General features: G+C 41.3%; 1 protein-coding gene across 5 annotated transcripts in view; it reads right to left on the reverse strand.

Annotated features, from left to right (window-relative positions):
• The window catches only part of ATG7 (autophagy related 7), a 283728-nt gene that overhangs the window by 231158 nt on the left and 27441 nt on the right, over positions 1-25129 (reverse strand). For all 5 annotated transcript variants that reach the window (XR_008445692.1, XM_054035053.1, XM_054035054.1 and 2 more), the window contains exons 11-13: positions 24263-24407; positions 23668-23826; positions 12613-12807 (exon numbers count right to left, since the gene is read on the reverse strand). Coding sequence is in view for 4 of the 5 variants with exons in the window: in XM_054035053.1 (XP_053891028.1) it covers positions 12613-12807; positions 23668-23826; positions 24263-24407 (499 nt within the window). In the remaining variant the exon portion in view is untranslated. The remainder of the gene's footprint in view (positions 1-12612; positions 12808-23667; positions 23827-24262; positions 24408-25129) is intronic.

Consider the following 25129-nt stretch of genomic DNA (forward strand, 5'->3'; position numbering starts at 1 on the left):
GAAAAAAAACACAGGCAGACAAATGTCCTGTCTCATGTGGAACTGGGAGACCACCTTGGGGAGGAATCTAGGGTGTGGTCTAAGTTGCACCTTGTCCTTATGAAACACCATATAAGAGGGTTTGGAGGTGAGAGCCTTTAGTTCAGACACTTTCCTCGCCAATGTAATGGCCACCAAGAATGCTACCTTCCATGAAAAGTAAAGGAGGGAACAAGTGGCCAGGGGCTCAAACAGTGGGCTCATGAGCTTGGAAAGGACCAGGTTCAGATTCCAGGTTGGTACTGGTGATCGAGAATAAGGGTACACCCTCTCCAATCCCTTGAGGAAACGCACCACCATTGGATTTGAGAACACCGAGTGCCCAGATTCCCCTAGATGGAAAGCTGAGATAGCCATCAGGTGTATAGCCATTAGGTGTACTCTGATGGATGAAAGCGATAGGCCTTGTTGCTTGAGGTGAAGCAGGTAGTCCAGAATAACCGGGATAGAGACCTGGAGCATCTGGGTTCACACCAGCAGGAGAACCTTTTCAACTTGGCCAAGTAAGTTGACCTAGTGGAAGGTTTCCTGCTGCCAAGAAGTATTTGTCTCACTGGCTGAGAGCACTGGCTCTCCATCAAGTTTAGCCATGGAGCTTCCAAGCCATGAGGTGCAGGGACTGTAGGTTTGGGTGGAGAAGGCGCCCCTGGTCCTGAGTGATCAAGTCCGGATACAGGGGTAGGGCTACTGGGGCATCTACTGATAGTTCAGGGAGTGTTGTATACCAATGCTGACATGGCCAGGACGGGGCAAGCAGAATCACCATTACTCTGTCCCTGCGTATCTTGAGCAAGACCCAGTGGATCAGCGGGATTGGAGGGAAGGCATACTTCAGGCCCCCTCCCCACTGCACTAAGAATGCGTCAGAGATGGCGCCCAGGCTGTGATTTTGAAATGAGAAGAACCGAAGGCACTGTTTGTTGTCCTTGCTGGCGAATAAATCGACTTGGGGATAACCCCACTTTTGGAAAACTGACTGCAGGACATCTGATTGGACCAACCACTCGTGAGCTTGGTAGGACTTGATGAGGTGATCTGCCAGCTCGTTCCTCATCCCGAGGAGGTAGGATGCTTCCAGCTGTATGGACCGGGCTATACAGAAGTCCCAGAGGAGAAGAGCTTCGTGGCAGAGCGGTGAGGAGGAAGCTCCACCCTGTTTGTTTATGTAGAACATGGCAGTGGTGTTGTCTGTCAGGACTGTCATGCTGTGACCTTGCAAAGTGGCGTGAACAGTTTGACAGGACAGACGAACCGCTCTGAGCTCCTTCAGGTTGATATAGAGGGGTATCTCGTCCTGCGTCCACAGACTTTGTGTTCTCAGTTCCCCTAGGTGTGCACTCCAACCCAGATCTGATGCATGTGTTACTAACGTCAGTGAAGGTTGGACTGTGGCGAAGGGGACTACCGCACAGACTACTGGTTGCTCCAGCCACCAATCCAGAGACTCTTGGACTTGCCCAGGTACCGTTACTATCATGTCCAGGCTGTCTTGTGCCAGGTGGTAACATGATGTAAGTCACGCTTGTGAGGGTCTGAGACTTAGTCTGGCATGCTTGACTACGTAAGTACAGGCTGCCATATGCCCTATTAACTTCAGGTAACCCCTCACGGTTATGGTGGGGTATTGTAATATCGTCTCGACAATTTGTTCTATGCCTGAAACCTGGGTTTTGGGAGGCTCACTTTTGCCTGTACTGAGTCCAGGACCACCCCTATGAATTCTATCCTTTGGGTCGATATGAGTGATGACCTGCTTACGTTGAGAAGGAGCCCCAATCTGTGAAAGGTGTCCCTGACCAGTGTAACATGGGACTGCACCTGTTCTTTGGCGTGCCCGGTCAGCAGCCAATCGTCAAGGTATGGGTACACTCAAACCTTTCTTTTGCGCAAAAAAGACGCTACCACCGCCATGCACTTGGTGAACACGGGGGGGAGGGAAGGGAAGGGACGGGACTGTGGAAAGGCCGAATGGGAGCATCGTGAACTGGTAATGCTTGCAGTTTATCACAAGCAGTAGGAAGCGTCTGCGCACCAGAAATAAGTGTCCTTCATGTCGAGGGCAGCGTACCAATCTCTCATATCCAGTGACGGGATGATAGTGCTTAGGAAGGCCATGTGGAACATGAGCTTGACCATAAATTTGTTGAGTCCGCGAAGGTCTAAAATGGGTCGTAGACCCCCCTTTGCCTTGGGGATTAGGTAATAATGGGAGTAAAAACCCTTTCCCCTTAGCTCTTGGGAATCTCCTCCACTGCCCCGTATCGATGAGCAATCGTACGTCCTGCATAAGGAATTGCTCGTGAGAGGGGTCCCTGAAGGAGGACAGGGAAGGGGGATGGGAGGGAAGGAGAACTGGAGGGAGTATCCCACCTGTACCATGCATAGGACCCAGCGGTCCGATGTTATATGGTAGAAGTGGGATAGCTGGTTTAAAAACTGTGGGGAGGGATCCTGGGATTGGATTGGTAGGCTGTCCTTGTGCGTGCCTTCAAAACCCTTGTTTTTTTCTAACTGGGGCTTATTTGGGCCTTGGTTAGACGCGTTGCTCGACGGTCTGCATCTATTAGTCCTGCCTCACCTGCGGTAGGGGTCTTGTCTGGGGCAAGTTTGGTATTGCCTTTGCTGAGGAGGTTGAGGCCTGAAGGTCTTCCTCTGGGTTGCTGGTGTATGCATTCCCAGGGATTTCATTGCAGCCCTGGAATCCTTGAGGCTATGCAGCCTGGAGTCAGTCTGCTCCAAAAAGAGGCCAGAGCCTTCGAAAGGGAGGTCTTGCAATGTGTTTTGGATCTCGGGAGGGAGGCCTGATGCCTATAGCCATGCTGAACGCCTCATAACCACTCCTGATTATATGGTTCTGACCACAGAGTCAGCTGAATCGAGGGAGGCTTGCAGAGATGTCTTGGCTACTGTTTTTCCTTCCTCAATTAGCACAGAAAACTCTGCATGAGAATCCTGCGGCAGGCGATCCTTAAACCTGGACAGAGCATTCCAAGAGTTGAAGTTGTGTCTGTTAAGGATGACCTGTTGGTTGGCTACCCTGAGTTGCAGGTCTCCCGAGAAGTAGACCATCCTGCCAAAGAGGTCCAATCGTTTGGTCCCTTTGGACTTTGGTGCTGAGGCCTGCTGACCCTGGCGTTCTCTCTCCTTTATGGCTGACATTACCAGGGAGCAGGGTGGAGGGTGGGAGAACAAGAATTCATAGCCCTTAGATAGGGCAAAGTATTTTCTCTCCACTCCCCTGGCCGTCGGGGTAATAGAAGCCGGGGTTTTCCAGATTGTCTTATAATTACTCTGGATAGCCTTGATCAGTGGCCATGCTACCCTTGAGGGTCCTTCTGGAGCCAGGATATCAGCCATCAGATCCTCAGGCTTGATGGCCTCTTCCACCTGAAGGCCCATATTAAGGGCAATTCAGCAGAGAAGTTCCTGATGGACCCTGTGGTCAATAGGTGGGGGTCCTGATACAGATGTTCCCACCACTGCTTCATCTGGGGAGGATGAGGACATGTGCTGAGGATGGCTGCCCTCGTCCTGACCCTCCTGTAATCTCCCATAGTCCTGGGCCATGTCAGGGCCTGTAAGGCTGTCGCCTCTTGAGAGGCAGACTATGCCTCCTGAGGTCTTGGGGTTGTGTCTCTCGGTAGTGGTGCGGGCAATGGACCTGCCTCTGTTGGCTGCTCTGGTGGGGGTCCAAGATTGGTCTAGAGAGCGTGGTCTCTCTTGCCCTCGAGGTGCGTTCATATGGCAACCTTAAGTGGCGTCGCACTGAGTGCACCGACACCTGGAGGCTCTAGAAAATGTGCCCTGTTGTTGGTAATAGTAGCCCTTTTGGACGCCACAAGGCCTGTCTCAGAGGCAGCCACTGCGGCTGCCAGGCTGTGTGGGACTCTACTGCTCTTGGTCCGGTGCCTGCTATAACTCAAGTGGCCTGAGTTGGCTTCAGAGTCTGAGGAGGGGGAGGGGGAGGACCAAGGCGGTGCCGATGATTCTTGAGCCACCATGGGGTGCCGAGAGGTGCGGGCCGGGGACTGGTGCCGAGAGGATCGGGATAGGGAGTGGTACCTTCTTCATCCGGTGCCATAAGCTCATGTGGGGTTGCCGGTGCCAGGGAGTGGGGCTGTGGTGAGCTCAAACGGAAGCGGTGCCGTGAGTGGTGCCAGATCGGTGACCTTGAATGGCTCACCATTGCCGGTTTCCCTCTGGACGGCACCTGTCTGGGCGGTGCCAGAGGCTTCTCTCTGCATGGGAGGGGATTGGGCGCCGACAGGTCAAAGAGGCCCTTTGCAGCCTCATATGTCAGGCACGGAGGGGGGGTTCCCAAGACCTCCTCTAGACATTGGTCTGTGCTGAAGTTGCTGGGTGCCAAACTCAATGGTGCCGGCTCCTGATGGGGAAACAGAATCCGTCTCTGAACTGTAGGAGCCTCTCTGAGTGTCTTGGTTGTTCTTTCAGGGGAGCGTCCTCTTTCCCCTTTCTTATGGCGCTTGGCCAGTGCCAGGGAGCTTAAGTGGTGCAGGAGCTGGTAGTCTCGGTGCCAGGGATTTACAGTGTGGGAGATCTCTAGAGCCCGGTGCCAAATCGTGCACCGATGCCGGGGCACTTCTCACCGAGGAGCTTGGGCCCAGTACCAGGCGGTACATGCAGCCTCCACGAGCAGCTGCTTAAGATGAAAGTCTCTTTCTCTCTTAGTGCAAGGCTAAAAGGCCTTGCAAATTTTACAGCACTCGACCTGGTGTGCCTCCCCCAGACACCTAAGGCAGGAGTCGTGGGGGGTCGATGTTGAGCACAGACTTGCGGCAGATAATGCAAGCTTTAAACCCCTGGGCTTGCGGCATGCCCCGCAGCCCCAGGCTGCTGGCTGAAACTAAATCCCAGTCACCTCTAACTAAACTGTACCTAACTAACTTATTAACTACACCTCTACCCAGATATAACGCTGTCCCCGGGAGCCAAAAAATCTTACCGCGTTATAGGTGAAACCACGTTATATCTAATGTGCTTTGATCCGCTGGAGCGTGGAGCCCCGCCCCCCGGAGTGCTGCTTTACCGCGTTGTATCCCAATTCGTGTTATATCGGGGTAGAGGTGTATCTAACAACAAACTGTCTAACTGGTAAAACTAGATTGCTAAGGGATCACTCGCAAGCAAGAGAGCACGTTTCAATGCTGCCACAGACTGAGAGAAGGAACTGAAGGGGGTTTGGGCTGGCAGGGTACTATACACAGCGCCATAAGGGCGCCACTCTAGGGGTCTCTTCTGCCATCCCAACAGGAGCTGCTAAGGGAAAAAGTTTCCGACGTTCGTGCACGCAACACACGCACACATAATTGGAATGGACATGAACAAGCACTCTAAGAAGAAACACACAATTCTATCCTCTCCTCAAAGCATGTGACAGGGATTTACTTGGGCATGGAACTGAATATGAAAAATGAAATATCTACATGGATATGGGAAAACACCCATTATGCCTGTAATAGGACTGATTATAGGTTCAACAACTAGACCAGCAGGTTTAACTAAAAATATGGATGAGACATAGCAGGATGTAAAGTTAATTGCACAATTAGCATGTTGAAAGGCATACTGTGAAGCCAAGCAAAGTACTGTAATGTTATCCACTCTAGATGGGCAGTTTTAAAAGCAATTCACCAATTTGCAGTATATTATTGTAAATATAATGCGAGTTATTTAGTGGGATTTGAGCCCTCAGGAAAAGATGGCCAGTGTTAAAACATTCTATATTTGTATCAGGGTGACATGATTTAAATCAAAGTGATTTGACTCATCAATTTTAATTATGATTTAAATCAAAAAGTAGGACACTGATTTAAATCATTGATTTTAATAGTGTTTTGCATTTGTATATTCTAGTTATTTTCCTTAAGAAAAGAGGATTCTCATTGGCTGGTAATCAGAAAAACATGTTGATTTGCAACAAAATATAGCCTTTACACTAAATTTCATGCTTCGTTATGTTAACCAGGTGCATATTTTATTTAAGCAATTATGTAGCTTAATTTACATTTCAGATTCCTAATTTTTACATTTTTATGTTAGAAAATGGTAAATGATACATTTCTTATTTACTAGATGATGATTAATTTTGTTACTCATTATTTGTGCCAAGTTCTATTCAGATAGAAATTGAATTCGATTAAAAATGCACAAAAAGCATTTAAAATTGTTTTTATCAGTTATATAGAAGTACCTTAAATATCCTGGATATAGAAGAAAAGTAATTATCAAAACATGTTTTGCATTTAAAACTAACTGATTTATTAAACAAAGGAAGTATTATCTGAAGTTAGTGAATTGAACTGATTGTTTCTGGTCAATATGTCCTTCAAGATTTTAGAACTAGTAGATCTCACCCTCTCACACCTAGTTTTTATTCATATATTTGGAGAGGAAAACAAGCTTTCCTGCTTTTTCAATTCTTAATTTATTCTTAACTTTCAATGAACTAATCATTGAACTGAACTAGTTGAATAAAATGAAGTGAAGAAAATATTCTCTCTGCACCTGCAGAAGAGGCAACTGCTATCAAAAGCTAGTTTTCAAAAAACTCTGGTTCCAGATCCTTCGCCAGTGACTTCCACCAGTTCAGTGGTCTAATCCTTCTTTAAAACTTAAGCAGCAAACATATACTGTTTAAAATTTGTTATTTTATTTAAATGATTTAAATAGATAATAGTAAGTTTAGGCCTTGGCATATGTTGTAATAATTTCACATTTATTTTAAATACATTCATCTTATAAAATAAACCTATATTTAATTTAAATAGAAAAATAAATAAAATAATGCTGGTCTCTAACTAGAACTTCCTGGCACTATAGTAAGATGATTGTTTATTATGAATAATTATTATTCTGCAATGATTTTAATGATTGTCCTGGGAATGTGATGATTTTCAAAAGTGTGCGCATTTCTAACGAGTATTTTTTCCTTATTGTATATAATTGTTTATCCTCCTCCTCCTCAATCCTGTGTAGTGACATCACAATGCTGAATCTGTGACAACACAGCCAGTTCAACAGCAAGCAATACAGGATTACAACTTCATTTCAACATCAAGCACACAGGACCTTTGATAAGAGGGAATACCCATATTCAAAACACCAGTAGTATAGTAGGGGTTGGTAGCACCATCTATTTTTAAGGCTGCCTCACATATCCCATCATAAGACTCTGTTTTCAGTTGCTTATAGCTTTTCCAAACTTTTAACAGTTTGAACTGAAATTTTTCATGTCAGGTGTTTTCAAAATATTTCAGCCAAAATGGCTCATCTTTCTCCAAGAATGAGGCTAGGGAAATATACTTTGTTTTGCCCATATTAAAAACTTCTGGGTGACCTTTTTTGATTTGGCAAGGGGTGGCCTTTGTGTCAAAGATGCACCTTTTACCATCCCTGTGAAAATCCACCCAAATTTGGCCAAGTTTATCAGACTTTGAAAAATCAGTTTGTGAATGCTCAGTAGACTTCTCGGTTTTTGCAACTAAATTCCCCAAAGACTCTGAGCATCAGGCTGAGCAGGAATTCCCGGCAACTGCAGCTCTGGGCTTCTGTGGGCCAGGCCAGGTCCAGACACCTGCACTGAGAGCAGGGAGCTTATCTTGCTTGTCCTCCCAATGACCCCATTGAGCCCAGGCAGCAAGGAAGATGACACTACCTGATTTGAATGCAGAGGGGACAAGAACCAGGTCTTCAGGGAGGGAGCAGATTAGGGGAAGGAGTCCTAGGTACAGGGACTGGAGCTGGCAGGGGTGGACAAAGAATCAGGACTGGGAAGGGTGGACCTGGGACTGGATAGCAATGAAACAGACTAGGACAGGGGTGTGCAAACTATGGCCTGCAGGCCGGATCCGGCCCGTCAGGGCTTTGGATCCGGCCCATGGGATTGCCACCCCCATGGTGCCACGGGGCTAAGGCGGGCTCCCTGCCTGCCCTGGCCCCATGCCGCTCCTGGAAGGGGACGGCACCACATCTCTGCAGCCCCTGAAGGAGCGGGGGCAGAGGGCTCTGCACACTGCCCTCGCCTGCAGACACCACCCCCACACAGCTCCCATTGGTCAGGAACAGGGAACTTCGGGGGAGGTACCTGCATGCGAGGGCATCACGCGGAGCCCTCTGCCCCCCTCCACCAGGGGCCGCAGGGACATGGTGCCAGCCTCTTCCGGGAGCGGCACGGGGCCAGGGCAGACAGGGAGCCTGCCTTAGCCCTGCTGCGTGCTGCTGCCACCCCGGAGGCGCTCCAGGTTAGCGGGGCCAGGCCGGAGCCCGCACCCCAAATCTCTCCTGCACGCCAACCCCCTGCCCTGAGCCCCCTCCCACACCCTGCATCCCAACCCCCTGCCCTACATTCATGGCTCTGAATGCAATTTCCCACCCAGATGTGGCCCTCGGGCCAAAAAGTTTGCCCACCCCTGGACTAGGAGCCAGTAGATGGGGGGGGGGGGGGGAGAGAAGAAGGGGAAATGAAATTGGATTGGGAAGTAGGGAGAAGACTAGGACAGGAAGCACTGAGGCAGAGAGAAGGGAGACAGATCTGATTAAGAGCTTGAGCGTGGGGACAGAATTGGGAATGTCAGAGCAAAGAGGCCGAGACGGGGAACCTGGCAGACACTGAGATTAGGTGGGGAATCCAGGAAGGGATATTGAAATTGGGAGGACTCATTCACTGCATAAAATGGACTTGTTCTGGGGATTAATCAGGTTTGTATAGTAAAGAAAGCTGCTGTCTCTAGGACCCTTCCTTCATTTGTTACAGAATCTGGATAGCGTATAATAATTCTGTCTCCAGAGCAGAGTTTGAAGAGTGTGTGGTAAATAAGGCAGAGGGCCACATACTGAATGACAAGGTGAAACTTTTTTGAATAGCTGCTCATTAATGAGCACAGTTCATTCTGTGAACTGAATGAGGGAGAGGTCCCAGGGAAAAATAGTCTGATATTGCAATTAAAGACTGTGATAATGCATATGAACAAGTTGCCAAATTGCAGTTGCACAGGCAACCTTAATCCTGGCATTTCCTAACTTTTGAGTGCTTGACTTTGCAACCTTAATAATGGTCTTTTAATGTAGTTTTTTGAGTGTAATATTTAAATAGCTAAGAGAAATTCGGACATAACTGCCAAAGCACAGTGTGGACTGCTGAAAAGTCTGGATCAAGGAAGAGGATTATGCAAAAACTCATGAAGTTTCTCATTCATTTTCACCTGAAGACTCACAGGCCAATATGAAAGGACATAATGGTTCATCAAATTCCTGTTATTTTTCAGTAGCGTGGACCATAAATGACTTTACCCCCAGCTGACAGATCAGAGTCACATTTGATGGTCTGTCTACTATTTTAACTTTAAAGTGTCTTCAGTTTGTCCCTTGAAGCACAACATTCTCATTAAAATGCTAGGGAAGAGACCGCACAGTATAGTGCAGCTCTTCAGATTCTAGCTTTTAGATTCTTTCCCTTCCCCACAATAAAGTCAAAACAGTTTAGTTAACTGACTTGTTTAAATGAGAAATGTCCTCCCCTCCATCTTCATATCATATTAACATACTTGTCTTCACACTATTTGATAAAATGACAGAATCAGTAAATACAGTATTCAGCCTGCGATAGCTCTTGGTGTGACCAGTTGGGTACTGCGTCGTCTAGGAATTCAAAGAAAACAATAATGATATACCTTGGAACCACATGTGGCAATCAATAACAGAAAGTAATTAAAATACTGGGTTTCCTGATGGAGAAATATTTGTGCAGGCACAGACTGAGGCAGGTTTGAACTAAGTCAGTCTGTGGCACCAGACACCATCATGTGTGGTTCCCTCAGTGGCCGATTCCCTCAGGGGCTGGCAGCAGGTTTCAGTGTTAAGATGAATGGACCAGTTCATGTCTCTTGGACCTATGGTTTCAAGCTGTCTGAAAAATCAAACAAGCATCACTTATACTCTGGTCACATTTTCAAGCTTTTCTTTGCATCCATGAGGGCAAGACACAAAGTGTGTTTTTAAATCAAAGATAAGAATCTTATCTGAAGTCCTAGGCACAGACCTATAGTCACTGTACCTTAAGATGGAGCTGGATAAAAGGATTCAGGCACTTCAATGACTTTAATGGGGCTCCATTCAGGCATGGAGTTTCAACTGCACAGATCTCATTAGTGATCAGGGCTATTGTTGAGATAGCAACATCATCTTGATTATAAATAGCCAATGTTCATATGTTTAACTTTCTAAAGAATTCAATTTTTGTGGAGTTTTTTTTATGTTTGAGCTCTATTCTAAAGTGATTTTTGTTGTATTTTTGAGAATAAAATATCTTACCAATTTTTAATTATGAAAGAATTAAAAAATTCCATTCTTGGTGGCCACCAAACAGAATTCTACTCACACTTACTAAACAGGGCCACAGAAAAGTGGGTTGATGTTTAAAACTTGATATGGACATAATCCTCAGAGGATTGCTAGGTTGGAACTAATTGGTTTAGGATTTTAAAATGCCATTAAAAATGTTCATGATCAAGTGCAGAGAAAGTCTGGTTAAGTCTACAGGTGCACACTCCATGGGAGATGCTCACATGCAAGGAACTTACAAGACAAAAAGCCTGATTGTAAGTGTCACAAGCAATTCTGGATTCTCTCTCTTATTGTCCAATCACTTTCTTATTCTTAAAAAAATCACCAACCAAACAACTAAGAAATTACAAGCAAAAATTATGTTCGTGCAAAGTTGAGGCTGCACAGCTAAAATTCACAAAAAAAGTCAGACGGTGAAAAAGTTAATGTTTCAAAAGCAACACAGACTCAGTTGTGTCATACATATGTACCATTTTCCATTTACTCTTTTATTTAATTTGTAACAATGTATTGCTGTGAATGTCATATTTATGCCACAAAATATGCGGAATGTGCAATGCGGTATAATTCTCATGCTTTTAAAACCTTAACACGTGCATTTTCCAACTTCGTATCTTTTAGAGGTGTAAACTTAATTTGCATTAACTCTTAAAAATGTGACAAAGAAGTTGTTGTAAACACCTTACTTTAACAAAGTCTTGGTCAAAATAGTTTAGGAATCAAATGTTCAGGGCAATGCAATTAAGAGTTTCCTAACTAACCCATCTGCACCAAATGTGTGGAATATTAATTTGTTGAAAAATTTTTGTGGCAGGATTCTATAATCTGAGATTTAGGATATTCTTCCATTCAGGAAACGCCTGAACTCAGTTTGACACTCAAGAGCATGATTAATAGAAAGGTAAAGGGCCATAAGTTAAAGAGAGGCAGTTACTCTCACTTAACCTAAAAAAGAGCACATTGTTTCCTATTCTCTATTTTAATTTTTATTACATTCTAGTAAGAATCACACTCAGGAACAGATTCCTAAAAGCATGCAGTTATGGATAAACTTGTTCATATTCACTGATTCTGTTGTATGTTTTAATTTGGTTCAGGTAAATTGACTGTAAAAGAACTAACGTGCACAGAGTGACCGTCTCAGAGCCTGATCCTGGAAACACTTACACAGGTAGTGCCACTGCCTTCAAGGGAAGAAATATCCTCCAGTGGTTGTGACACTAGCCAGAGACTCAAAAGATTCAGGTTCAATTCCCTGCTCCTCCACACAGATTGCCTGTGTGACCTCAGACAAACCATCTACTTTCTCTGTACCTCAGTTTCCCATGTGTAAAATGGGGATACTTCCTTACCAAAGTGTCTGAAGATAATTACATTACAAATGTGAGACACCCAGATGTTATGCTAACAGGGGCTACATAAATACCTTAGGCTAGGTCTACACTACCCGCCTGAATCGGTGGGTAGAAATCGACCTCTCGGGGATCGATTTATCGTGATCTGAGGAGACGCAACAATCGATCCCTGAATTGACGCTCTTACTCCACCAGCGGAGGTGGGAGTAAGCGCCGTCGACGGGAAGCCACAGAGGTCGATTTTGCCGCCGTCCCTACAGCGGGGTAAGTCGGCTGCAATACGTTGAATTCAGCTATGCTATTCGCGTAGCTGAATTTGCGTATCTTAAATCGACCCCCCCACCCCTACAGTGAAGACCTGCCCTTAGATAGATATGCTCAACCCAGATATTATATATTGCTGGGTGAGTTTACAGAGAAGTTGTTGGTTTGGGGTTTTTGTTTGTTTGTTTGTTTTATTAATGAAGTGTTAGCTAATCCATACTTTTTCTGCATGTATAGTTTGCCTTCAGGTCTCAAAAGTTACAAATCTACTTTGGAAATACAATTTGCAACTATCAACATTTTGACATCCTGTATCACTTTCCACCCTCATCATCGTTCTTTCAGTCTTCCTTCATAACATAGGAGTTACCATTCCCCCTCATCACACACTTTTTTCCTCACTTGCTGCTTTGTCTTGGAGTCTACTGATAAAGTGCCTAGTGCAAAAACTCTTGCAATGGCATGATGTAATTCCAGCTGATTGGTCAGCAATTGCAGGTTCCTGTTAACTACTTTTGACCATACATGGCAAATAATTAAGTCAGAGTTGCAGTATGACAACAGGAATATTAACAAGGCATATCTACTGTACCTTCCGCTTGCTGGCTGCAATGACAGCAGGAAGCCATCGACTTTCCCTAGTGTCCATTAACAGGAAAATAATATCATGAGCATCAATGAGCCGTTCAAGCTGTGCCACATCCTTTCGAGCCTGTTCCATGGTGACTTCAGAAAAATTCACGGGGTGACCTGGCATGGGGATGCTCATGTTAAATCCTTCTGCATTCTAGGGGAAAACACATAGGAAATGGACACTTCAAAACAATGTATTAAACAGACCTGAAGGATATTATTCATAGAACAGCCAAATTATTCATGCCCATAGCCATTAAATTATTGCAGGAACAGTCAAGATCAAGACAAGAGTTAATTGGGTCCTTATGAGCTGTCGGCCTTTGATAAAGTCCACATTTTTCTGATGTAAGGAAAAGACAGCTAGAATGAATGGCCAGAAATTATACTGGGGAATGAAATAGAGTACTACAGGAAACAGAAGACTGCTGAAGACTTTGTCACCAAAATAACTGATTTTAATTCATTTGTAACCATATATAAGTAAACATAGCTTCAGTGCAGCACCTCCAGCATTCCATCACTTGAATACAATGCACCAGGAAGGTTACTTTCTGCTTGTCTGAGTACAGTCTTAGATTAATAATTTTTTAAGAATAAAAACTCAAAAATTAGACAAGGATTATGGAAAGCACTGGTATCCATTAATCGCCGATATTCCTCCAATGATTTCAGTGGAGTTACACCAGAACTAAATTTGCCCCATTGTTGTAATCTTTTAAGATTATACACATACATGGTAACCATGTTGAGTCAGATTTTCAGTTTTTCTTTAACCCGCATTTCTTTGATCTTTTCTTTTATAAATAAACAGCAACATGTATACTTCAAAACAAAACACCATAAACCTAATATCCTGCCAAAACAACACACACTGCTACACATGCTTCTTCCCTGAGGAGAGGACAAGAGAAAAAACACCATGCGACAGATGCACTACTTAAAGGGGCTCACATACTACGGTGATGAAAGCAGTATAAAAACCTATTAGGGCTGTCAACTAATCACAGTTAACTCAAGCGATTAACCCAAAAAAATTAATCGCAATTAAAAAAAAATTAATGGAAATATGTCCTCTGCAATGGTGGTTGAAGCATGAAGGGACATATGAACCTTTAGCGTATCTGGCACGTAAATACCTTGCAACGCCAGCAACAACAGTGCCATGCAATTGCCTGTTTTCACTTTCAGGTGACATCGTAAACAAGCAGCAGGCTGCATTATCTCCTGCAAATTGTAACCAACTTTGTTTGTCTGAGTGATTGGGTGACCAAGTAGTATAAGTGGACTTGTAGGCTCTAAAGTTTTACATTGTTTTATTTTTGAATGCAGTTATTTTTTACATAATTCTACATTTGTAAGTTCAACTTTCATGATAAAGAGATTGCATTACACTACTTGTATGAGATGAATTGAAAAATACAACTTTTTGTTTTTTTACAGTGCAAATATTTGTAATAAAAAAATAAATATAAAGTGAGCACTGTATACTTTGTATTCTGTATTGTAATTGAAAATATATTTGAAAATGTAGTAAACATCCAAAATATTTAAAATAAATGGTATTCTATTGTTTTTTTCTCGTGCAATTAATCGCAATTATTTTTTTTAATCAGTTGACAGCCCTAAAACCTATATAGAAGAGAACAGCTGGACAAATCAGCATAGCTCTATTTATTGTATAACTAAAGGATCTAGCCTGATAATTTAGCACTGTTAACCAACTTTTTTGAACCAGATTTTCAGAAGATCACATTCCATTTGACTCGTCTGGACAATCAAGAATTACAAGACAGAATAATCACTTTTGGAGTGGCCCTGTTTTTATAGGGACAGAGATACTAAGAAAAAATGTTTGGGTATCCCACTGTAGAAGGGTTGATTGGACTGTATGCAACTCTATTTTGGACAAACCTCAACGCAATATTTCAACCATATGTTATGACCCTGATGTCTTTAAGGGCCTGATCCTACAACCACATACCTGAGTAGTCCCATAGTATGTCAACAGAATGAATGAAGTTAGGCATATGCCTACGTGTTTGCAAAATAGGACCCTTAGATTATAAATCCATCAAGGCAGGGACTTTCTATATTAGTTTCTGAACAGTGCTGAACACAGTGATTAGTATTTTGAGCATAAAAAAAAAAAGACTGTGTACTGATTATTCTTCACAAATTAAACTATCTTTCTTCTTTTATTTTAACAACTCCACTATACTATTCAGGCCAAAATCAGAAATTATTCTGTACAATATTAGCTGCAGAACCCTGCCTCTACAAATTCTTCTGAAATCCCACATCATCTTTCTGTAAATTATTGATTTAAATATTTCTGTTAGTGCCAGAAAAAAAATGCCTTAAACCTTCAGCAAATTCATTAGAAACCATTCTTAAACTCAATATCTCTTGGAAGATCAAATTCCATATCACTGACTTTTGTACCAAGTTTTTGCACCAACTGTCTTGTCTCATCATTTCTTAAATGTAAAGATTAAAAAGATAGCACCAATTTATTTACGCCTTACAAGTATCTTTAAAACAATCCCCAAATTTCACCTACTAGAGCAATTAATTTTATTCACATATAACTTTTGTCTTAGATCAGCTCCCCAATTCCTTTGCACAAAGTGAACAATAAGACCTCTATTAAGTCTTATCTGAGATTGAATCTTTACCCAATTGCCGTTAGACAGATACACTGTACCTCTGTTGTTTCAAATTCTATAAAATATAAAATTCCTCAGTCTTCAGTGATACTTGTATAATTTGAATGGCCACATAGTAACTCGATATAGAAGGAAATCACTTCTGAGACTCATGGCTCCTATTGTCAAATGCTTTGCAGGCTTCCATTTCAGAGCTGCTGATCCTGCAGCAGGACCTTACAAAATGTCTCCTTCATGTCCATATTTGAACAAGGTGGAATCAACTGAACATGCATTAGAGAGTCCAAAAAGGACATACATGGAGGAAGGGTCATTTGAACCATGTTGCTCATCTGGTACGTACATTTATAAAAGGTGTAAAACATCTGCTATCGGATAGAAAAAGACCCTCCTTATATATTACCGTAGAATTTAGGCTATGTCTCTACATATGAGCTAACAATATGATTCCCCTGCTCCTGTACAGATATTTGCACTAGTTCTCATCGAACTAATGACAGTATAAATACCAATGCAGCCGCAGTAGCATGGATAGTTCACTGGTTTCAGGCAGGTTTGAACTTTCTACCACCTGGGCTATTGTGGCTACCCTGCTATTTATACTTGTGGTAGCCTGATGAGAACACGAGCAGGGAAATCGCATCCTTAGCTCATAGTGCAGAGACAGCCTTAGAGGAGTCAACCAGGTCAGAGTCCTAGTGTGCTAGTCACTGTATAAACATATAGTAAATGACAGTCCCTGCCTTACAGAGTTTACGGTTTAAAAGACACAACAGCTGGATGAAGCAAACAAGCATGTGTGTATGTGGGGAGCGGAGCAAAAATAACAGGAGGCTTTAGCATAGACTAGTGCACAATTCAAGAATATACAACAAAATATCCATAAAAAAATGAACGCACATTGTTAAGGGGTATTCTATGTGAAGGCCCTTGCTGCGGAACAGCAGCTTCAGGGAGAGTTGATCCAGATATTACCTAAGTCTTCATTACAAAACGATACATGACTCAGGAAGACTAATTTTTCCTCCCTCTAGAACTGGGTGTACAACTGTTGGAGAAGAATGGTGAAGAGACTAGTTTGAATGAAGTTTCCATTCCAGGAGAAACTTGCAATTCTGACCAACACTGAATCCTCTGACTTAGCTCCATTAGTTCCAAATAGTTTGGCCATGTATGAAAGCAGGATCCAGGGAAATTTCTAATCTTTTCCCCGATCAGAGCCTAAAGTTTTTTTTCATTGACATAGGCAAAAAAAATCACTTGCTTTCGTGGCATAATGGAATTTCAAGCACACTGGCTATTCATCTTCTAAGTCTTTGAAAACAATGGCTATTTAAATTGCACCAAACAGTCCTTCTTAAACCTATTACTATCACTGTCATTTTTATATTTTTGCCCATAATACAAATAATGTATCAAATGTATCACAGGCCTCAACTGTATGTGCACTCATAAGGATAATGCAAATCAGAACCTTTATGGATGGATGATTTCCATAATTACGGGATAGATTTTAATACTCTAATCTGAAAAATAAAATGGGAAATAACTGTAAGAGAACATTTTGCACTTGTGTTTTTTTAAAATAAAACTATCTGTGAATTAACCAGCACAAAATGTCTCCTACTCATCTAAGAAATCCTGAAAAATTAAAGGCTTCTATGAGACACTAATTTACACATGAATGCTTTGTTTCAGCATGATGCTGGTGGTATTTGGGAAGTGAATTTTTAGCTGAAGGTCAACCATACTCTATTATTTTTCCTGTCCAAATGAAATATTACATAGTCCACAAGATTAAGGCCAGGCATGACAAAATACAAAGTTAATGTAGGTTATAATTTCTATGGTAATACATTATAAATACGTGTGTGTGTTTATATACATATATACATTTTGTGTAAAGTTTAGTGTGCAAGTACAAACATTTACATGAACAACTACTGAAATTTGGGGATTGTGCAAAAGTTTATTAAAATACATGTTCTTTTTTAAAACTGTGCTCTTAAGTGATGGTGGTAATGTAGTCGAGTTCACTTACCAGTAGATGGTGCACCTCAGTGTTCACTTCTATTGCAGTAACTAAATGTTAAGTTTGGTGCAGAGCATATATTTATAGATAGGCTTGACAGATTTCAATTTTTTTTATAATTTCTATGGAAAATATCAATACATTTCATAAAATGTAAATAGATAAAAATTGAAAACAATGTAATAGTTGCTGGAAATTATGGGGGGGTCAGAATTATTTAACAGTATATGTTCAGATTCAAAAAGTTAAAGGTTTATAACAGTTAAAACACAAATCATCATCATCACATGTCAAAATATACAAAGTAAGTGTTCTTAAATCAAACTAATAAGTTCGCAAGCAGCATTTTTCTTACTTTGCCTATCTGTAAATTTCAATCATCATCATCAATGGAAATTTTTTTCATCAGTTTGTGTGTGTATGGTGAAATTGTTTACTGATATTTACTGATTAAAATCTAATCCTTTCAAGTCTAATTATACAAAAAAACAAAAGGTCCATTTGGCAGCATTTAAAATTTTACAAATGCAGAGAAAAAATGTAAAAGAAGAACAAGATATAAAAATATAAAATGAGAATAAAATAAGATGACAAATAGTGGAGCAGCATATTAAAGTCTCATCCACGCACACAAAATTTGGGTGTAACCTTATATACACAGTATTTTACAGAAATGAGTGCCACTTTCATGTCCTGTCTCACCAAGCTGTTGTCATGAGAAAAACCAAACATGAATTGACTGAATTCAAACACACTGCCTTTGAATTCTAGCACATTCATGAAACATTCCAGTAAATACACACAGAATAATATAAAACTGTACAGGAGAGACTCCCCCTAACCTCAACTCTGCCCCTTAAGGTACCCTTTCTTCCTCCCCCATCATGTGAACTTAGGGGGAAAAGTGTAAAGAACAGACAGCCAAAGACTGCAACAGGAGCAGAATCAGCTAAGGCGGAGAGCTCTTTCAACTTTGGACATTCTAGTCTTGATTGTAGACAGTTCTGACTTTCTCTGCCTTGTGGTGATTGACTGTTCCCTGTCCCCTGCCCTCAGTCTCTTCACCTTCGCTTCATATCACACCTGCCCTTCCTACCCTCTCCTTCCCTGCCCAGCCCCGTTCACTCCCCTTTTCCTTCCACTTAGCTGATCCCCCGCACAAAGCCCTCTTCCCCTCAAAAAAACTCAAAACTCACACATTTGTCTCCATCACGTTGTTTACTCTGCTTGTGTGTGTTGTGGGCAAGGGCTGTCTATTGCTGTTTGTACAGTGCCTAGCACAATGGGACCCCACTCTTGGATTGGCCCTCAGGCACTACCATAATTAATAATAATGATATACATTTTAGCACCACACCCATGCTAGCTTTTAAAACAATATCACTTTAAATTAAGAAAATGGTACTGCCAAAAATATAGAGGTGGCAGTGTCTGTAGCTGTGGTTCCTTCCCCTTCCCCAATTGACGGGAACCTCACTATTAAAAGGAGAATCTTAAAGCATTTTTTTTTTTGTTTAGTTTTTAAGGTGGTGAATTTTTAATTCTTCTTTTCTTGAAGATCTCCGTGACCATGTGAAGTGATGCAAACCATTTGGTATGAAAACCATGGCTTTGAGTCCTTTGATACTTGGACGGAACCCAGATCCGTACACAGCCATGGAAGGGCTGCTGATAGCACTGGGGCCCCTGCAGGATCTCTCTCTGAGGAAACTCAATGGAGTTGAAAACAAAATGGTGTAGTGGACTAAGCACAAGGATAAGAGATGCCTGCATGCTAATCACAGCTTTGACAAGAAGTCAACGAAGGCACTTAGGAATTAACTTGTAGAAGTGCCCATAACTCAAGTTGAAGTCAATGGGAGATTCGGGTGTTCTGCCTCTCTTGAAATCAGGCACTGACCCTTTCTGCCATCACATTCCCATCTGCAAAATAGGTGTAATAATAGGTAACTCACTAGAAGGTTGTGATGATTCAGTAGTTAAGATCTGTAAATTGCTCAAATCCACCAAAATGCACAAAAACTCTCCAGTATCCGGGTGGTGATAGTAAGTGTGTGCATGACAAGTGTCTCCACAGACTTTCGTCTTATTTAAATAATTATCCCTCGCAAAATTTATTTTAAAATCTTGGCAGCTGTGCTCAGATCCCAGCACAAGTAGCTGGACTCCAATTCCAGTAGCAGGAGGCTGGGATGGACAGATAGGAAGGGTTTTAAAGATGTCACACACATACTTTTCTACAGGAAGAATGAGATATTTTGGGTTGTATCTCCAAAAGTTGCATCACCAACCCTCCCCAAAATTCCAAAACCTCAGGCTGGCTCTGTGCATATAATGTGACTGGGGTGAAAATTGTTTCCCACCACAAAAAAAGGCTAAGGCCAGCTCTGCTCACTGATACTGACACCTCAATAAACAGAGTTTTAAAAGCTGAACAATTATCCAAAACTGTACAAATTAAACAGGGGATGAAAATGAAACATCAGAATATTGTACTGCATTACATGTTATTTGGCCTTTTATTCATAAAATGGGATCCTTTTGTTCATAAGTGCACTATCATAAAAATGAGTAATACATGCTGGAGTCTCCAACACTTTTCTTCACAGCTGATCAATTTTTTAATATCTAGTTCCAACTATCATATTCTTAAAAACAGAAAGCTAATCTTAATCAAATATAAAATTTCTGGCACAGCCACCACCTCTTCTGAAGGCTCGGATTAATTTTTTAGGAACACTGTCATTTTAGTAGCATTTCTAATTCCCACCTCACAGAATTCATATTCCCCCTCATCACCAAAATAAATGCTTCCTTCTGACATGGACCATAAATAAAATCTGTAAGCTACAGTATAGTGTCACAGGTGAAACCCTTTGGGAAAAAAAAAAAGAGATATAAAGCAGAATTTCTGCATTAACCTAACTGGTCTGTTAAATGAACCTCTGAATTTTCCCCCCATATTTGGGACACTAACCCTATCCAGCACCCTCCTAAAGCATAAACAATTTCAAAGGAATCCAACTAATTGTGCCATTTTTTAAGAGGACTTAGGTCAACTTTTAAACAGAAGTCATGATGCAAACTTAACTATATTGGTGCAGCAACACTTCTATAATACTGGGCAGCATTTAAAAACACTGCTTTTCCCTGGAATAAAGCCGGGGGAGGGGGGTGAAATCAAAGCAGCAAACAAACAAATCAAACAACTGTGAAATGTTTACTCAGGAAAGTCCTTGTGTGTATAAAGAGACAAGTTTTGCTCAAGTGTTATATCTGAACAAAAGCAAATTTGTGCTTCCTTTCACTGGCAAAGTGTTTGTTTTATTTTATTTTATTTTTTAAAATACTAATATGAGAGCTGTAGAATTATTACAGACTCATGTGATATAATATTTGTGTATTTTCTCATTTGGCCAGACACAAAAAGGTTGCTGGTAAGGTTTAGCTCATAAGGTCTTTGTGGCAGAGGCTGTCATTTCCTATGTGGCTGTATAGTGCCTGACACAATGGAACTACAGATGCTTGAGGCTTCAGGTGGTACTGCACAACAAAATGAATAATTATGGCATTACAATCAAGAAATAGAAGCAGAACAGAAATATGCTGGTACAGCTGAGTATTTTAGTCCTTGGAATAATTAAAACATATTTCCAAAACATTTAGAAAGAAGCTTCCTTATAAGGTCTACTTAATTGGGTAGGGTATGAGCAGCTGTAACAGAGCAATGTCACACAGTTTGTGTTTCTCAATAATATTTAAAACATCCTTATTTTTTTGTTAATAATGAAGGTGGATAGGAGAAATTAATAATAATTAGAAAAGGAGTTGAATACATTCATATAAAGAATTATTACATAATTGGTTGGATATCACAAAGTCAAATGTGAAGTTTAATTATCTCAAACAATATATTTACAGCAATATTTTCCCATAGTTAATTCCTTTCTGCAGGATTCTGTAGAAAACAGGAGGCAAGACAGCATAAGTCATGTGTCAGAATTGCCCACTCCCCTCTCAACATTGCTTGTATACCCACAAAGGACCAGATATTCAGATGTGCTCTGCAGCTTCTACTGTCACAGTCATGGTCAGATCTACAAAAGAATTTGCTATCCGACGTGATGAGCTCTTTTGAAAATCTGGACCCAGATGCGAGTGCTGATCTCTTATGGAAATCTGCATAGCCACTGTGTGTATGCACATTTCTTACCCTGCTTCTCCACAGGTCTTGGGACAAATGAATAATTTTATTAAAAGTATCCACCTTTCACCAACTGTCTGCTCAGTATCTTATGTTCACATGTTCAGTTTCAAAATACTAAATTGATACCTAAAACAAGGGACACCCTTTAGGAGCTAGGCCTCACATTTCCACCAGCCTTTTTAGTCTCTGGCCTAAAACCAAAGAGCAGTGAGGGGAAAATGCCAAAGTCTAACAGACATTTTCACAATTCAGCTTGTCACGTTCCTTACAAAAACAGGATATTCTTAATTATCTTTGTCATAAGGCCACCTTCTCTCACCTCATGCTAATAACATAATGGAAGTCAGGTGGGACATTAGAGCGAACAGGGCACAGCCCTCTAGACAAAGCCACAACGGATACAGTGTGCAGAATTGTTAATGGTTTCAAGCATACAGGAAGCTGAATTCATTAAAGTAATAATGAGTACTGACATAATTTGAAGATATTAAGGACACAGTTCAAGATGAGAAAAATATCTGAAAAGCCCACATGGTTATGGGATTCAGAAAAAAGTCATCACTTGCAGCAGCTAAACCAAGAAGAAATACAGACATCTGAAGTATAAATGGAACATTACAGACTATTTAAGAGACAAGACGAGACGAGACCGCTTTTGAGAACAATGTTTTAAATTACATGGATCCACGTCAAATGAATACCTGAGTAATCCCTATTATTGGCCAAATTCTACTTCTAATTGTTCAATATCAACCTTACAAAATAATATAGAAGCAAAATGTGAACAACAGGGGACATTAAAAATATACAGAAGTTTGCTCTCACACCTGTAATCAGGATAATATTATTTCGCTTTTTAAAAAAAGCTTTACTATTCACAAGATATGAATAATGTTCTCTTGTGGTGATCTCTAGAACACTAGGTCATTTCAGTCCAAAGGCACCATTATCAGATAAAGGTGAAAGATTTGCATCTTTCTAAATGATGGAAATTATCTTAAAATAAGATTGTCTTATTAAAGATGTGCAGGGAAAAGAGTCCTTTCTAGATCGGGAATTAGGTGTTAGGAAGACTGGGATAACCTAACTTTTTACCAGTTTACCCAAACTCTGCCTAAAACATCTGGGAAAATATGGTGCTAACCTGTGCCCCATTGGCCACTGGATGCACATGAATGGACCAATGCCGCCATAAAAAGTCCCATTGATGGCACAGGGGTCTGCTCACATGCAATCTTATTTCAGGATTGATGCCTATATTGTTAATTATATTTTATCTAGAATTCCCAAGCTTGATAGCAGAACACATACAATACCACTAGTTTTTTAGCCCCCCACTCCAGTAATTTCCGATCTGTAATTTCAGAACAGACACTACCAATGGTAATTCTCTGGCTTTTCAACAGGTTGAAAATCATAAGACATTTAAGGAACAACAGCAATGGTCTTAGACGCACGTGTGAAAATATAATACAGACTTCTCTCTATAGCAAACTGCAAATAGATGTTAATACCAGAGAAATGATTACTTGAAAGTCTGGCAGGAGAAAATGTAAGACAATGAATGGAGACAGATTTGGGCAGTAACCAAGATAGCTTTGATTTGTGTTAACTGTCTAAAAAGGAAAGAAAAATTCAAGTGCATAAGTAATTAAACACCAAACTATTTACATGTGACTGAAAAGGGGAACATGGATAGAGCCTCAAGATTGTGTGAAATGCTCAAAGCTTTTAAATGCATTCATTGGAACTGTTCCAAAATCAGCCATTTCTGAGAGCACATTAAAACAAACCACAGAAGAGAAACTGGAGAACATTTGTTTACTGTGACTCTGTGGAAAGGAAGTTGAGATGAGCCCTTAGAACTCATCTTGTTGCCTATTTTTATTGCCACAAGTTTCATTCCCTTGCACCCTGCATGTGAATACAGTTCCTACAGTTTGCCAGTGACTGCAGTATAAACTTTGTTTCCTTGCATTTTAGTTTTCTGCTCCCCTTTTCTTTTTAAGCATTAACATGAGCACAGCAAAGGAATACTATGGAGCTATTTAAGGCCAGCTGTCTTCTCAATATGTTGAGATATAACCACCAAAATATTTTACTTACCACTCCTGGAAATATTTTTTGCAGTCTGTCTGCTGCCGCAAGTGCCTTAGGCTTCCCACCACCGAGACAATCTTCAAACTCGTATAGAGGCTGCCGTACAGGGTTGGAATAGGAGATTTTTGCATTGTCCACAAATGTGATCTGTCTGACTCCCCATCCCTAAACAAACACAACATCCAAGTAATTGGTAATGACTAATTTAACACTGTAAGACTTTGGTTCAAAGGATGTAACAGAAACCCCTTTGAGTCTATATCATTAAAAGCATAAGTGGACTTTTGTTTACAATTCAAATTCTACGTTTAACTGCAGATTAAGTTATTACAGTTTTAGAAGCTACCTATAGTAAAATTCCTTTGATCCCACTGAACTGTCTCTCACTGACAATTATTTATTTCAAATATTTTGGTTTGAATTTGATTTTGTGAACTCATTTGTTATTTTATTCAAGACAAATTTGCACTTTGTACATGGGCAGTTTTTAATTAAAAAAAAAAACACATAGAACTGCAATATTTCTGTGATACACACATATAGCATACGCAACCTTTATGAGAGACAGCAGATCACCTTCAGGAGTAACTCCTGTACTTACCATTAAGGTTCTGGCTACACAACAACCCAGCGTACCAGCTCCTAGCAGCAGACACTTAGAAGACACAATCTTCTCCAGGTCAAGAGTAGGCACCAACCGCCAGCACATCAATTTAAGATTAAGATCCACAGACGACTCAGCTAACCTATATAGTGAAATAAAAACAAACAAACAACATCATTCCTGAATACTCTCTAATGCAGCATTGGCCTTCCGTTCCAACTAAGCACTGGTTCTCAATTATTTTTTTCCTGGGGGGGGGGGGGGGAAGGTGGAAAGACTGGAGCTCCTCCCACTCATTGCCCCATATCTCTTCATGATATACCCCAGCAGCTGCTATCATCTCTCTCTTTTTCTGTCCACTTGATCTCAGTTCAGTTTTTCTTCTCTTTTTAAACCCTGTCTTTTCTCTATATATTTTTAAATTTATTCTTCACTGACTTTTTTGTTTCTCAGTCCCCTTCTCTCCTGCCCAGCAGAACACAAGACTACATTCTGTCTGTTGGAGGTTTTTACATGTCTCCCAACAATGAAGTATCTGATTACATCACAATCCTGAATGTACTTAGCCTATATTTAGTCATGATCCTTATTGTATTTATCGTTTAGGTAGGAAAGTATTGTTATCCCCATTTTACAGATGGGGAACTGAGGCACACAGAGAATAAGTCACAACAATTACACAGGAAGTCTGTGGTGGAACAGGGAATTGAACCTGGGTCTCTTGGGTGTTAGGCTAGCATCCTAACCAATGGATCATCCTTCTCTACAGGCAAAAAGACAGGTTTCAGAGTAGCAGCCGTGTTAGTCTGTATCCGCAAAAAGAACAGGAGTACTTGTGGCACCTTAGAGACTAACAAATTTATT

Source organism: Malaclemys terrapin, chromosome 7, assembly GCF_027887155.1.
Source record: "Malaclemys terrapin pileata isolate rMalTer1 chromosome 7, rMalTer1.hap1, whole genome shotgun sequence".
NCBI lineage: Eukaryota > Metazoa > Chordata > Testudines > Emydidae > Malaclemys > Malaclemys terrapin.